The sequence below is a fragment of the Bombyx mandarina genome, chromosome 10 (assembly GCF_030267445.1).
Source record: "Bombyx mandarina strain Sakado chromosome 10, ASM3026744v2".
Lineage (NCBI taxonomy): Eukaryota > Metazoa > Arthropoda > Insecta > Lepidoptera > Bombycidae > Bombyx > Bombyx mandarina.
The window spans coordinates 8,811,820-8,827,657 of record NC_143217.1 but is presented as its reverse complement, the minus strand read 5'-3'; the positions used below and the strand labels follow the sequence as shown (position 1 = coordinate 8,827,657).

Below are 15,838 nucleotides of genomic sequence, written 5' to 3'. Positions count from 1 at the left end.
ATTTTCATAAAGTCTAGATACCCAGTGCAATACGCTATTTATTACTGTCACTGAGAATAAATAGTTTGTCTAATTGTGAATACACGTATGAAAAATGTTGTCAACGTTTTGTCTATCACTGCCGCAAAGTGTTTGGAAGGTTAAAGTATCATTTACGCCAATTAAAGCATATACATATAAGTAAGTCATACCAGTGCATTTAGCGAAACTGGGCCAGTCGCATCGACTGACAGAAGGTGCCCAGTGCAAGCCGGGTGCGCAGCGATGTTTCCGCCACTGTCCCCCTTCGCACTGCAAGTATCCCTCGCAGTCTCCGGGCGCTGCGCTGTATTCACCGGCAGTGCACGACCCGCCTTCTACACTCCCTAATAGTACAGGATATTTTAGGACGCTTAAATAAAAGCGGCTCAAAATGAAATAATAAATAATAATAATTTGCTCTTTTTCTTTTTCTCCACCTTATCCCACTAGGTGGGGTCGGCAGCTAATTTTTCTCTTCCACTCCTTTCTCTCTCTCATATCGTCATTCACACACTCCATCCATGTCTTCTTTGGTCGACCTCTTCCCCCACTACCTTGCACTACCATTTTCATACATATCCTAGTCACATGCATCTTCTCTCTACGCATCACATGTCCATACCACGCTAACCGTCCGCTCTTTAATTTGTTGATTACCGGGGCTACTTTCACACTTCCTCTGTAATAATAATTTATTTATTATAATAATAAATTATTTTATGTAAAAATGTACAATGCTTTTTCTTGTCATGGCGGGGGTTATGGCCTCCTAGATTTCTTCAGTCGCGCATGCGCGTTACGGAACCGAATGTTTCGCCACAATATGTTTAATTTTTATTACCGAAATAAAGCCATGCTATAAGTAAATGCGGTAAATAAGTACTTGTTAATAGACGAGAACAGACGAATGAGAGAAATAAGTTACGAAAAAAAAAACTGTTTGTACAGCCTATTCTATTGGAACAGAACCCGTTCTTGTAGTGCTAAGAACAGTAATAGCACCAGTAATTACGCAAATTAATTAAATAAATAAAATTAATAAAAATTAATGCATGACTTTAAGTCTATTTTAGCGAATGTCCATGTCCTTAGATCTACCATTGTACCTGTATCTGCATTAAGCATTGTAAAAATATATTATGTACCTACATAATGATCATGGCGGGAAAACTTTTTGTCTTTTAACTGACCTGTGACAGATGGCGGCTTAGTCGAGGGTTTGGTTGTTGGTCTGGTTGTTGGTTTGATTGTTGGTTTAGTTGTTGGTCTGGTGGTGGAAATAGTGGTTGGGCGTTTGGTGGTCGTGGTGGTGGTGGTAGCAGGGGGCCACCAGGTTTGAGCGGTGGTCGGTTTTGTAGTGGTTGGTTTTGTAGTGGTTGGATTCCAGCTTGGCCAGGTCGTGGAGGTATGATGGTCGTGACTTCCGTGATCACCGTGCGCTCCACCTGAATATGCGAGATAACAAATTAAATTACATCATTTAGTATGTAGACACAAACCAACTAAGTATGTATATCTATGATTTGATATGACATCAAAAGACCAGTCTTTGCGGCGATCGTGAAATTAAAATAAATAATAGTTTAAAAAAACTTACAAGATAAGCTTTTATAGAAAATTATTTTATTGTATACTACTGTTTGTAACAACTGATACCATGCACCCCACGCTTTTTTTACAATAAAATCATTTTTTCTTACACTATTTTTAATTAAAATTTATTATTTTAATAAAAATTTAATTAATAATATAATAATAATTTAATTAATAATAATTTAATATAAATTTTAATAAAATTTACTTTCTATTTTTTAGTTGGATTTTCTATAAAAGCGTATTTTGTTAGTTTTTTTAAACTATTATGTATTTATTTTTAATTTTTTAGTTGAATTTCAATTTTTTCAATAAATGTTTTCAATTTTTTTTAAATATTTAATTGTCATCGGTCCTTAATAAGTATACCAAATTTCGAGTTAATACGACGTTTTGAAGGGGAGTCAAAATTATGTTCAAAGATTCCGTTACAAACATACATACGTCTGAAGCTAATAAAAGCGTATTAATAAGTTTCAATACACGAAGAAACTAATATATTTTAATAAAATCGTTGTGTTATTGAAATAAAAACGAACCATCGGACTCTGCAGGGGTAGTAGTGGGGGGAGCGGGAGTGACAGGCTCGGGCGGCCGTTCGCAGGGCGTGGTGGGCGGCGAAGGCACAGATCGGCCGAGAGCACGGCCAGCGGCTCGTAATAGCGGGTACGGCTCTGCGCAACATCGATTACTGGAGTCGTCCAAGTCGATCGCCCAAGCGGTCACGCCGCCCAGTCCCAGACGCATCGCCCATTCCACCTGAACCATTATAAATTAAACGTTAACATTTGTTTTCGGTGGCATAAAGCAGCAAACGGATACATAACCCATTCGGTGTTCGGTTAAATTTGTATTGCATTGGATTAACAGCTATGCTCAAATCATAGCGCATTATTCCTTTGCCGCCAAACAGCTACCATCACAATCGTTCGTGAAGACCTTTAATTGAAAATCAAACTTGCAGAATGCATATTGCAAATTCACCTTCCTACTATTATTATTGCGTGGAATAGTCATGTGGTTCGGTTTCACATTGTAATGAAAAGGATTGAGACTTACATCTATCTTTCAAAGTAGGTAGCTGTATCTACGAGATGACCAGGTCGGCCGAAAGTTGGACCATCAAACAACTAGTGTAATTTAAAAATGTGATCCAATCAGTCGAAGAATTCCGTTTGAACTGCTGTATTATTTGGTAGCGTAAATTAACAAATATTGAACAAACCTTTTCGGTAATAGACTTCGGGTCATCATATCCGACCCACTGATTGTCTGAATAGGCGTAAGGTCCTGCATTTGTCTGTCGTCCCGTTTTCCAACGTAAATTCTTCACTGTAAAAAGAAATTCCTATTAAGCTGGTTGTATGTGATAATCAATATGTTGACGCTTAGGCCACTTTATGCGATAATGTAAATGTTTACATGAAGACAGTTCACACAAGAAATCACCTCTATAGCAGACTTCGTAATAGGCCAACATTCCGGGCTGCTTAGTGAACTCTCCAGGTTCGCCAGGGCCGGCGGCCGGTGCCCCGGGTCCGCTGGTGCTTTCCACGTCCGCTAATCTGTACGACTGACCATAGAACGATAAGCCGAGGAGCAATTTCTTCGGATCGGCACCACCGCTAATTATCGCTTTGATTGCATACTCCTGTAAAAAAGAAAGAAATTTTAATAACAGCCATTTATTCTAAAGTGCTAATCAATAGCTAATTTGATATCAAAACCCAAATATGCTTTTCATTAACGAACAATAAATTACTTGTTCTGCGCTTGATTTTAAATATTCACTGACAAAGAGTGCAATGTAAAAAATAATCCCAAAAATCGTCGGCGTGATGTGTAGTGTTTTATTAAGTAAAGAAAAGTTCATTACATATTACAGAATAATCAGAATTTGTAAGTTAATACTCACAATAGAATAATACGATAATGCGTCTTTGGGTGATGGAATCAGGGGTGTGTGATGAGCGGTAGTTCTCTCCCAACCACCGTGGTAATCATATGTCATAGCGCTTAGGAAATCGGCCTCACGCGATATTGTTGCTAAATCGTACGCCGATTCAATGACCTCTTTGTAACCAGAGATTGCGACTCCTAGTTCCATTTCGGCACCGTGTAATGCTTTCGCTAATTCTTGTACAAATTTAGCAAAATTTGCTTTATCAGAACGAGCACCTTTCTTGCAATTACTTTGCCAGCAAACGGGATAGTTCCAATCCAGGTGGAGGCCCTTAAAGTTGTGCATCCGAAGGAATGGTATTAGTTTCGTTATGAACTTAGATCGGTTTGAATCTGAAGATACCAAACGAGAATATTTATCTCCTGCTGAGTCTGTCCATCCTCCTAAACCAAGGAGGACTTTAACATCTCTGAGTGATGTGACACGTTCGTACAAATCTAAAAAAATATAATTAAATTAAATATTATTTTGCGCAAAGAAGATCAAATAAGTTTTATTACTCATCGATTGAAAATCGATTTCGGATAATGATGAGGAAACCGTTTAAATTGTGTTTAAATTCTTACTATTGGTTATGTCAGCCCAAGGATCAAATTCTTTGGCAACAAGTTCATCAGGGGACAGTGAGCCATATGCGTATACAACGTGAGTACACAGACGTGTGTCCACTTGTTCGGGGACAAACTTTCCGTCGCCACGACGATAAAAGGCCCAACTGGTCATATAGCACACCACTTTGTTGTCATTTTCCTTATCTGAAAATTTTTGGTTTAAAATGTTAGCATTTATTTTTAAATTTGCGGTATTATCTCGAAATTATTGTGCAGTTTATCAAAGTAGTTACTTTTCTTAATATCTACTTCGTCTGAAGTCAGGCGTTCTGAGTCTCGAATGGCCACTGCTTTCATAGGTTCATCGTTCCACTGAAAAAAAAGATGAATATGAATTAATCGATCCGTATTATTAGTTATTTTTTTTTTTATGATAACCACTCACCTCGAAGTCTGTTTCATAAACATGTGACAGATAACGAGCTGCATCTTCCACACTGATTCGCAAACTTTGTCCTGGGAGGCATTTACCTACATCCTGGTGCCTAAACACATATCAAGGAATTAGAAAAAAAAAATCGTTCTGAGAATCTGATTATTGATTGATTGATTGGTCATTTTCGAAATAATACCCGCAGTAACCGGTGGAAGGGTCGTATAAACGATCATCTTCACAGGACATTCTATAACTAATAGCTCCTGTGCAGAAATGAAAGTGGGCGCACGACTCCTCGTCGGAAGCTAAGTAAGGAGCATTTGAGTCACACGACCCGATTTTAAGGGTCGATTGGTCAGTTTGTACTTCTTCCCCTGTAATAAAACAAGTATGCCTTAAACAAAGTAAAAGCAAAAGGTTGACGAGAAAGATCGTCATAAACATTTTATTACCGTTTAATGTTTTAGAAATTGCACTTAGAATTGGGAATGGTGAACCGCATAAGCCTCTGAAGTCATCCATGTCGACCGCCCATGCTGCAGCTCCAGCTAATCCACTACTTATGACGTATTTCATCTGTAATTTATTACAAGTCAGATAAAAAAAGATACTTAGAACTTAATTTAAATTGATTAATTGTTATTACCTTATCAACTATCGTTGATGGGGTATCGTATGTAACCCACTGATTATCGAAAACCGCGTAAGCGTTACCAGCTTCATCCACACCGCTTACGCCTTTACCTTCGCGTTCAGCCATACAAATCTAAAAATAAAACAACAAAGCTGTCACTACAGAAATGTTAAAGATGATTTCAATTATCTTCAATTATGGAAATCAAAATGTATACCTCAAAATAAGCTAGAAGTCCCTTCGTTTGAGTGTATGGTCCTTCTTCTCCCCATCCATCGATGGGGGCTCCCGGATAAGGATTTGTCGATGGTGCTAAAGTATAACTGCGACCATAAAGCGGTACACCCAGCACCAATTTTTCTGGGGCCATTCCGTGTCGCAGGATATATTTTACCATAAATTCCTGTTTAAAGAGATTCATAAATATATTAGTTTCGATTTGGTAAAACGAGCATGCGATTTGGTAATTTAAAAAAAATTGTCAGTTTGATGGTTTTTACTTAAAGTCAAAAAAATAAAGATCAATCAAGGAAAAACAGTTCAGCGATTTTTTTCCTACCTAAGCTGAAAGCCTTGAGAGGCTATTTCAGCGTAACCTTAACTAGTAGGTGGGCTCACGGGGCTCAAACCGGAGTGACGCTAACACTGACCCTAGCGAGAGCAGTGTTTCGCAGAATTTACCACCGGATCGGAAACGCGATCCACTGAGAAGATCCGGCGAGAAACTCTGCGAGAGATTCTGCGATGGGTACGTTATGTTACATTTCAAACAGTACGCGCAATACTAAAAGATCAAACCTTAATTAAGTTAAGTACGTATTAATAAGTTAAGTTCAAGTATAATGTAATGATTATATTCCTTACTAAACATTCTAGTTTTAATAAATTCCAACCCAGTGAACTAATTTATGCGTACAATATTGTCATATCGCTGATCCCGTGATGTCGCGCCTGGGTCTCTATGTAGAGCGCTGTGTTGAACAGCTTGGGCAGGAGGTTCCTCCCGTCTCCCATGCGTCATATCCCACGCTTGTAGTATAGTATAATCCGTTGCCCCACTCACAGCACTTAGATCATAGCCGTCTTCTATTTGATATCTAAAAATAATAATTTGTTATATCGTTCCACAAGTTCTTATTTTAATAATTTACAAAAACTAATTAGTAGTAGTAGCCTTTATGGTCCAAAAAGTATGTTATATCAATAAAATACCAAGAAAATGACATAAAACGATCAAAATATTCACCTAAACGGCGGCAAAACTGTCGATAGCAAATAGCCATACGAAGAGAACTTCTCTCTGATCTCGTATAATAAAGTTGTTACCAGATCTTTTTCTTTTTCATCCTTTTCACCTAGAATCAAGCAATGACATTTTAACCGTTTTTAGTAAGTGTAATTAATTTGGTTTACCCGATTGTTCCAAAAGGAGAGTAAGGTTCTTATTGTAATGTTACACACAACATTAATGTTGTTTAATATACAACATATAACGTAATGTATAAGCATAATAAGATATTTCATTACGTAGGTATGTATGTATAATTATCTCTTTCTTTGTAAACGTGGCATAACATGCTCGGTAGGTTTTAGCATTAAATCATGACGAGGTGTCGTTTGATTCATTGTAATTGCGTTGTTGATTTTGCTGCTCAATGTTGTCTCAATTTCATTATTGTTCCGTCCGAAATGATATAGTTGAGATCCTTCCAAATTTGGGGATGGGTGTAATTGTGAAATAAACGAAGAATTTTAATAACATAATCATTCATGATGTTATCCTGATCAAAGTATGATCGTACGCGACCGGAGAGATATAGCAAGATATGCACAATAAAAACAACTCCTCTTTATTACATTTTTTAAATATACATAGTACGTTGTTTTATATGTATTTTTTCAAGTTTTTCTAAAAAAACATATATTTTTAACGGCATTTGGCTGTTCCGTAAAGTCTAAAGGATAAGATGTCCGAAGATGATCAAAAAGGTTTGAGGAATATAAAAAGAATGAAAATAGTTTGCTACCCTCTTCTTCATTTAACTTAGTTACTTTTAATCAATCAGGTTTTTAACTTTGTCTACAGTGTTATTTTTTTTTTTATAAATACCTGGATACACCCAATGTAAATCGAGCCCATCAAAATCATGCTCTTGTAAAAATGATAAGGCACTTTCGATAAACATGTTTCTTCTCACAGGCTCCTGTACCATCTCACTAAACAAACGATCCGAGCCTTCACCACCAACGCTCAAAATAACCTTCAATCCAGGTATACGACGTTTCAGTCCAGTCGCAATGCGGTACCCCCCTATAATCAAGTAACCACTAATTATTCGTTTTGAAGTTTGAAAAGCAAAAAAATTATCATGTTATTGTGTACTATGTACCTTTTATAACATCGAAGTCTTCGTTAGCGGGCAAGACTGAATATGTGTGTGGGTGCATTGAAGCGAAAGCGTAATGGAGGTTCGTACAAGATCGTGGCACTAAGCTGGCCGTGAAAGCCAACGGTGGAGCTCTGTAAGCTGCCCACGATTCGATGTAGCAAACAACTAATCGACGAACATCACCAACCCCAGAAGTTTGCTGCATTTCTAAAATAAAATATTTTCCATTAGACCTGACTGATTCGTGTTTGTATTGCATTGTTAATTCTTCAAAACATTACCTTGTAAGTTCGCATTGCCTAAATGAAGCCGCTCATCACTATGTGTGGCGCTGAAAATGTAAAGAAAATGTGTCGATCGATTGATTTTCAATTCAATTTTTAATAAACATTGCGACGGGACTTGTTTGTTGACTTACTTGTTAAGAAAACTGGCTGCGCCATAATATTGTTTGTATCCTTCGGTATTAAAACCATTTGCATTATTAATACGTTCCACGTCCTGTACAAAAACATAGTAATTAAATACCCAAAGAAAATCTGGTGAAAGATAAATTTTCTTTGTGCATATAGCCTATACGAGTAAACAAACGAGATGTCGGTGACTTAGCTTCGTGGAAACAACAGAAGTACGCGAACGTGCGTTAATTTGTTACAAAAATATTGGATATTTTGTTTTGAAACTTGAAGAATGTCCAATCTTTTTATTAAATCCATGTTTCAAGATATATAAGTAGTACTACTCGAAAACTTATAATAAAAGATACGTAGTTTTATGTTTTGTTTTGCATTGTTTTAAATAAATACTTGCCCCCAATAATTTGTAGTTATATTCTGCATTTAATACGGGTATCGGTCGCTTTTCGACCGCATCTCTTAGAGGTAGTCTTCCTTCACCTTCATCCCGTATGCTCCTGAAAGTTATATGACGAGATAATAATAATGGTTTTGTTTTGTATTCATAATGGATTTTTTTTCCTTCCTAAGCGGAAAGCCTTGAGAGGCTATTTCACTATTAACTATTTCATTCTACCACCGGATCGGAAACGCGACCCACTGAGAAGATCCGGCGAGAAACTCAGTGGTCTGTGTATATGGGTTGATTCGCTCGTCGAGACCTTCGTCGCAAGCGACGGGTTCGACAAGGACGGTGACCGGTAATAATGGATAATGTTTCGTAGGTTTCATCGCTTTAGATATAAATCTCAATTACCTAAGTGGAATACTTTCGACTGATGCACGAATGGGTACAGGAATGGGGTCATGCTGTGGGATAGTTTCTACTGCGCTTCTGATGAAGGAATTGCTTGATGTACGGGGAGACGCAAATGCAGATACGCATAACAGGAGCGTCGTTGCACACTGAAAGAAAAAAAACGCAATGTATATTGTATTCTTAGCAACACACTTTCTCGTTTGCTTAAAATTTCGTTTGACAAAAACATTTTGTTCTGACAGCGTATTTTAAATGTAGATCCTTGTTCGTATTCTTGTCACCCATTATGTTTCTCTTGATTTTGTCGAACAAAAGCTTGAGGTTATTGCCCCGTATAAAAAAGCTTTGAATGCTGTGAGCTATGTAGCTACCTACGTAAATCCAATAGATGTCAATTACTTTGGGACATCTGTAGTGAACTCTAGCACCGTTCTGCGAGGAGCTTGCTAAACAGTAACATAAAAAAAAACATTCTATCGAATTCTATTGTCTGCATAATTTGTTAAGGTCAAAGATACTATTATTGACTATAATGTAGTTTCAATCGAAGATGCCTCAGCTGAAAATGTTGTGTGGGAGGTGGCGGTCGTTGACCTGTCGAATTATAATCAAGTATTTCACTCATTCTTTATGTAATTTACATAACTTGACAAACTCAAGAATCAAGATCATGACAAACTCAAGAATCAAGATCAACACTTGACTTGACTGGCTTAGAAATATTTTTATTTTATATTTCTATTATAATAAACATTTCAACGAAGAGTCAATGACAATCCTATTACATTAAAATAGATTTTGAATTCTGCATTTGCTTATTAAAAAAAAGGTGAGATGTATGCATGATTTAATGAATATGTGCAGTAGATTGCATTAATAGGTCTATAATAAAATTTGTCCGTGCCGTACATTTTTATTGATTTAATAAAGTTTTGAATCGATTTCCAGCGCGTTGACTTAGCCAGTCGGAAAACAACAAAATTTGCATAGAGGTATCAGAGGCAGGTAGTTGAGCGACTGCCCGCGGGGTCATCGTCATCATCCCAACCAGTCCAAGGTGTTTTGCATGACATTTTAGCAATTATTAGGACAATTCTTTTTTGGTCATAAAAATTTAACACGATACTTTTTTGGACAAAACCAGGTAACATGATAAATAAACGATTATTAAGCATATGGCAAATCAACAAGAAGTCTTATGAACGTTGAACAAAATAAGATAGAGCTAATCGCCAATACTGCAAGCGTTTAAGGTAATATAAACGCATGATTATAACAACTAGGAAACCAGAGGGTTAACATGACATTGACGGAACGCGAAGGTTGAAGGAGGGACGAGTGAGTCTACACGTGGACTGAATACTATCAAGGTACGAGCAGTATCATTGAGTTGATTTAACGTAGCGTACCTGATGGGACAATTTTTCACGAGAATATAATTTTTAAATTAACCATAACGAATTAATTTTAAGGGTGTAGATGCGTAGATTGGTTCATGGCCTTCTTGATGTTATGTGGTTACCGAGGTTTATAAACGTTACAATTTGCAAACCACCATTACGCTTGAGACGGGCTTAAGAGAATTGAACTTCTTCTTGAATGCTCACCATGACACCTTTAAGACGCTTCAGATATTCCCAGACATGGTAGCATTCGATCACAGAATTTACTGGTGGTAGAACGTCTTGTAAGTCCGCACGGGTAGGTACCACCACCCTGCCTGGAGCAGTAATGTGTTTCGGTCTGAAGGGTGGGGCAACTGTTGTACTAAAAAACGGAGACCTTAGAACTCCTGTATCGAAGTGGGTGGCAGTATCTATGTTATATATGTCTATGGGCTCTCTATATATGTCTATGGGCTAAGGGTAAATACTTATCATCAAGTGGACCGCGACATCGTCCACCCATCAAAGTATTAAAAAAAAAAAGTACAAAATTTTTTTTTAAAGCAGACAATTAAGTTTACAAACAACTAAATTTGGTATTTATAATTCGATTTTGGGTAATATTAGTCACTACTGTTTAACACATAAAGACAAAACAACAGTTAGTAAAGCTTTGTCAACAACGTTTTACCGGTTAATGACTGTGTTCTCATATTTTCCCACTTAATATTTGTTCAGTAGCACTTAGAACTTTATTTACGTACATTAGCTCAGCTAAATAAATAGGATTAGAAAGAGCAATCATTACAAAAAAAATGCCACCACTTTACATTGTTTGCAATTAATAAGTCAATCTCACAACATCTTCATATAAATTCTTATCCAGTGGACTTAATACCTATTATAGACATACGCGATCCTAGTCTTTAAAAGTTAATGTCTCTGTAAGTGTCTCTAGATGCTTCCCGAACAAGCAAGTTCCACTGCCCTATATCGTTGTATGTACTGTTGTTGATCGAAGTTGTATGTGCATGATTCGCGTGCGAGTTCATAATAAAAACTGGGTTTATATGTTGCGCATATACAATGAGCCAAGCAATAAACGATGAGTAGTTAACTAATGCAGTGAAAAGAAATTTTGGGCCTACTAACGGTGCCCAGTGAGTGTATGGAAATCACTGCGGCTTGTTTTAAGTTCGCTAAAATTTTTTGGGTAGGAAGTTAATTTTTCTTCTTGCGAGAATGAATACGCTTCTCTACCGCTAAGCTTAAGAGAGTTCAATGACATTTCAAACGAATATTCTTGTAGTGTATACTGTATGCTGATAAAGTAGACTGCATACTATGAATGCATAATTGAATTTAAATTTATGATCTTTCTGAATATTTAACTTTGATTTACTTTGGATTTCCTGGTGGTAGTGCGTATTATGATCCAGTAAATAAGAATACTACCATCCCGTCCATTTCCTAGCGGAGCGAAGGGCGTATGTTAGTGGTATTTCCTTCTTGCTATCCTCGCAGTGGACGTGAGCTCAATAAACCATACTAATATTTTAAACAAGACAGTGTATTGGTTTGTCACCTTCGATCTATATTATTGATCGAAGTTTGTCACGCTTTAAAACGGCTACAAACGAGGGTCTACTAATCCTGAGGTATAGATTTTACTATAATCCATTGACGCGAGTGAAGCTGCGGGTAAAAGCTAGTAAAAGATAAAATTGATTTTATTACGTTAATGTACGTTACGTTACGTTAATGTTTTATTACGTTAGTTTATTGTTTTGAAGCAAACAACGATGAATAATTTCAAGATGTGATTAGATTGATAACAACAAATTTTAGATTTGTTATGTTTCTTAAAATTTGATGACTGAATTGATTCATTGAAAGTTAATGAGTAAAGCTGTGGTTAATGAAAACATTTGTTTTTGTAATTTAATACTCAGATCACGGAGTAGCTTTTACAATTATTTTTAATTACTCAGTTAATTGGATGTGACAAGTTTAGCAGAGCCCATTTATACAAAAAAAACGGCAGTCGTCAACTAGACATTTACGGATCCCCAATTTTCTTAAGTATTTTATAGCTTAAAGTACTGGTATAAATGGTTTTTATGAGCTCAGATTGACAATCAAATACAATCGCTTGATTTATTAGATTTATTGATAAAAAAAGGAACTTACCCATTTTGCCGTAGTATGCCCCATTACGGGGATAACTCAATACTGCCAACTTCTTTTATTCTGTAAAAATAATAGGCATTTAGCACTTCCGAATTAAGTTTTTTTTTTAAAAAAAAAGCTCATCTGCAGTAGGTTCTCTATGTTCGTTACCTTAAAAAAGTTTATGGTAAGTGATTTTAGTTTATTATTGTGGATGGTCTTTTCGGGAGATGAGGCTACGCCGGTGCGGCGTGTGTTGTACTGAGCGGCCGCCGCGCCAAACACCAAGCGTTAAATACTCAGATGTCATCGGATCTCATCGAATCTCGTACATATTCTTGTACCCATCATTGCTTTTAATTTTGGATCGATCGTTAAAAATATATATTTTCGTATGATTTGTAAATATAAAAATAAATTTTTACATCTCATACACATGTGTTTAGTACAGGTACTGTAAACAGGTTCCTTTGCATTGTAGGCATTTACAAGAAATATATTATGAAATCGCGTTTAAGTATACTGCAAATAACCAATTTCTTTTTTTAAATTTTATGTTCGTTTTTTAATGATTATGAATAGACTTATACATTGTGTACAATTACGACGACGAAAGGCGATGGTAAATGAATGAGATCACATTTACTCTATATGAAGTGGAAAAATCATACAGTAAGCACCCTTTGTGGGATATGGCTTTGAAATGCTTTAAAAACTGCTTTAAAATCCATTGTGCGTAAAATTACAAGTAACGTGAAAGGAATCGCGGTAAGCGTCCAAAGTACATGTATGAAAATTAAATGAATAACAGACTTGCTAACAAGAACATGCCAATTTCAATTTAAAGTGTGCCCTAGAACTTTTTTATTAGGCATCGGTGCCTATTCTATAAAACTAAATTGTTTTGAAACAAATTAATTTCAGTCAGATCAGTCATTTTATGCTAAGTCTGCGCATGATGTTATTGAGATCATTGTTAAATTAAGAAGCATGTAATATGGAGAAAAAGAAAAACAATTATCCACCATAACAATAAACATGAGGTAAACAACGTTATACGGTAAATATATTTATATGTGTTTTCTATATTATAATATATGTATATTTTCCATAGTTTTAAATGGCCAAGTTATGCTTATAAAATAGACATCCGTAATTTAGAACGATTTTTAAATTGTGTACTTTTTAAACGGAATCATGGTCACATATCATAGCCACTATGTTTTTTAGAGAAAACTACCGGTTCCTATCCAAGCTTTTCTGTCAATGTTCTTATAAATCATTCTTTATGGAAATAAATTATTAAAAAAAAAAACTAAAAACGTCTAAAATATAAACTTGGATGAATGAGATTAGTTTATCGATTATAAAAATAAATTATACATACTACGTTCCAAGTGTGCCATTTTCTTTGAACATCGTATATTTTTCAAGATAATATAACGAAATAGATGATTAAAAAGAAGCAGCAATTAATAAAATAAAAAAAAACTTCATAAAAAAAAGACCAGGACGCACCTTATGTTTTTGATCAACAAAACGGAATCAATTTCATAGCAGCATCATTAGTCACTTTTCTCGTTAACACTTTTTTCACAGTGCTTTAACAATGTACACTAACTAGCGGCAGCTAGCTGTGCTCTAAGTTACACAGTCCACGACGTCCAGTGGTTGCCAACTGTTGAAAGACACTCACTTTGCTTGGATAGTTTATTTAATTATTCGTGTGACATTTTTATAGCTCATAGATAACGGTCGAGCAATGAAAATAATTTTATCTACTGTAATTTATTTATTTATTTATTGCTGTGTAAGTCGAAAAATCCGAAAAACCTAAAAAAAGGGTTGTGTCAAAGATCAAATACGTAATATTCAAAACTTTAATTTAAATTCTCATAATTCAATTAGTCATTAAATGGCTCGGTTAATTTATTTTCCAGGAGCTCAATTAAAACAGTAACTAATATAGGCTATTCGGAAGTTTTCAACTTCTTAGCAATTATTTGGTCCGCCGGCTTTGGGCGCTGTCTGCCGTCATTGGTATGCAAACAACGTTTCTTCCTTTCTTCCCGCCAATGTCACTCGCATTGTTTGCCGGCACATCACCGTCGCGTCACCATTATACCTAACTGTACATTGATTAAGTAGACCCTGAAATCGTCACTGTCCTTGTTTTAGGCATACAATGTCAACCTAAACGTGATCTACCTGTCTGAAGGCTGTCAACGTTATCGTTTTTCACATTTTCGTGTTAGGCTACTTTTTTTTTTATTGCCTGGATGTGTGGAAGAGCTCACAGCCCACCTGGTGTTAAGTGGTTACTGGAACCCATAGACATCTACAACGTAAATGCGCCACACACCTTGAACTTCTACTTATATGTTCAAGATACTTATTAGTTTGTATGATATTAAGAGTATGTGTAGTGCTTTGTATTGAATCTGGATCATTGTGTCCTTTTGAAGGAGATCAAAACCGGTATTGCCTCGCAGGCCGCTCTCAATGGAGGTAAAGTAGAACTTATTTTCACTGAGGGTTGTGGACGGCGACGAACCGCGCTGTTAGCTCCCGCGTGCTCTTCAAGGTGAAGTTCAAGGCGGAGCGTTGGCATTTAAGATACTGTGTCAACAATCTTCAGCTTTTGCCATCCGATGTCAATCACCGGCTACCTTAATGAATTCTACTTACCAATCTTAGGTGATAGTTTCGTTTTAAAATAATAATTTAGCGGAATCCATGTGGAGTAAAGTTGTTGAAGTAAGTGCCTGCTTAAGCCTTAATATTAAAAACATTGCTGATACAAGTTAACCTTTATTAAAATTAATAAAAGATAGCGACAGGACGCCCGGTGTATTGGGTCAAGTGTTGCGCCTAGAGCGTTTTTCAAATCCATCAGGAAGATACGAACTTTTCGAAGGAAATACATATGTACATAAATAAAACGTGGTCGCAAACGACTTCGATCATAACTCAGTAAGGGTGGATTCGACCAAACTTAAATTTATACTCGAGTAACTATACGAGGAATAACCTATTCCATGATTTTAATCTCGAGTAAATCCATAGTCGTTTTTCCACGTATACCTACTTGCGCTAGGAATAACAATACGCGAATAGCAGAGTGAATGGTGAACAAAAATAAAATCCGGCAAATAAATGTTGTTGTTCAACGGCATAGTGTAAGAGCATAAAAATCGTCAACTCGATTTTGCTGTATTTTAGTGTGAAAAAGTAGCTGTTGTGTAAGATATCCAGCTGTCAAACGTATTATTTTTATTTGTTGTTTGTTTGAGGGAATTGTCAAGTTTTGTCGTGTGGTTTTATCTTTTTTCGTTTAAACGTTGCATTATACAATGCCAGACTATTAATAATAATTTAGTGCATTGCGTTGACTTGAAATTAAAACAGAATAAATATTTATGAAATGACAGAAATCAGATTTTGGACTGACTGACGCCATTACTTTATTCTAGGAATAGTT

At 36.2% G+C, this 15,838-nt stretch overlaps 1 protein-coding gene across 3 annotated transcripts in view; it reads right to left on the bottom strand.

Annotated features, from left to right (window-relative positions):
• ChiR1 (chitinase-related protein 1) overlaps positions 1-13,995 on the bottom strand; it is a 29,899-nt gene extending 15,904 nt beyond the window's left edge. For 2 of the 3 annotated variants that reach the window (XM_028186502.2, XM_089730572.1), the window contains exons 1-23: positions 12,529-12,667; positions 12,379-12,438; positions 8,801-8,949; positions 8,399-8,501; positions 8,007-8,089; positions 7,870-7,919; positions 7,589-7,795; positions 7,309-7,509; positions 6,445-6,553; positions 6,115-6,295; positions 5,416-5,601; positions 5,211-5,330; positions 5,017-5,140; positions 4,761-4,938; positions 4,574-4,673; positions 4,422-4,500; positions 4,144-4,332; positions 3,530-4,014; positions 3,064-3,265; positions 2,840-2,946; positions 2,154-2,373; positions 1,212-1,466; positions 192-365 (exon numbers count right to left, since the gene is read on the bottom strand). In XM_028186502.2, the coding sequence (XP_028042303.2) occupies positions 192-365; positions 1,212-1,466; positions 2,154-2,373; positions 2,840-2,946; positions 3,064-3,265; positions 3,530-4,014; positions 4,144-4,332; positions 4,422-4,500; positions 4,574-4,673; positions 4,761-4,938; positions 5,017-5,140; positions 5,211-5,330; positions 5,416-5,601; positions 6,115-6,295; positions 6,445-6,553; positions 7,309-7,509; positions 7,589-7,795; positions 7,870-7,919; positions 8,007-8,089; positions 8,399-8,501; positions 8,801-8,949; positions 12,379-12,402 (3,526 nt within the window). In that variant the 5' untranslated portion in view covers positions 12,403-12,438; positions 12,529-12,667. Of the gene's footprint in view, positions 1-191; positions 366-1,211; positions 1,467-2,153; positions 2,374-2,839; positions 2,947-3,063; positions 3,266-3,529; positions 4,015-4,143; positions 4,333-4,421; positions 4,501-4,573; positions 4,674-4,760; positions 4,939-5,016; positions 5,141-5,210; positions 5,331-5,415; positions 5,602-6,114; positions 6,296-6,444; positions 6,554-7,308; positions 7,510-7,588; positions 7,796-7,869; positions 7,920-8,006; positions 8,090-8,398; positions 8,502-8,800; positions 8,950-12,378; positions 12,439-12,528; positions 12,668-13,875 lie in introns of those variants that run through there. The other variant, XM_089730571.1, reaches the window with a different exon arrangement.
• Between the last annotated feature and the right edge of the window lie 1,843 nt (positions 13,996-15,838).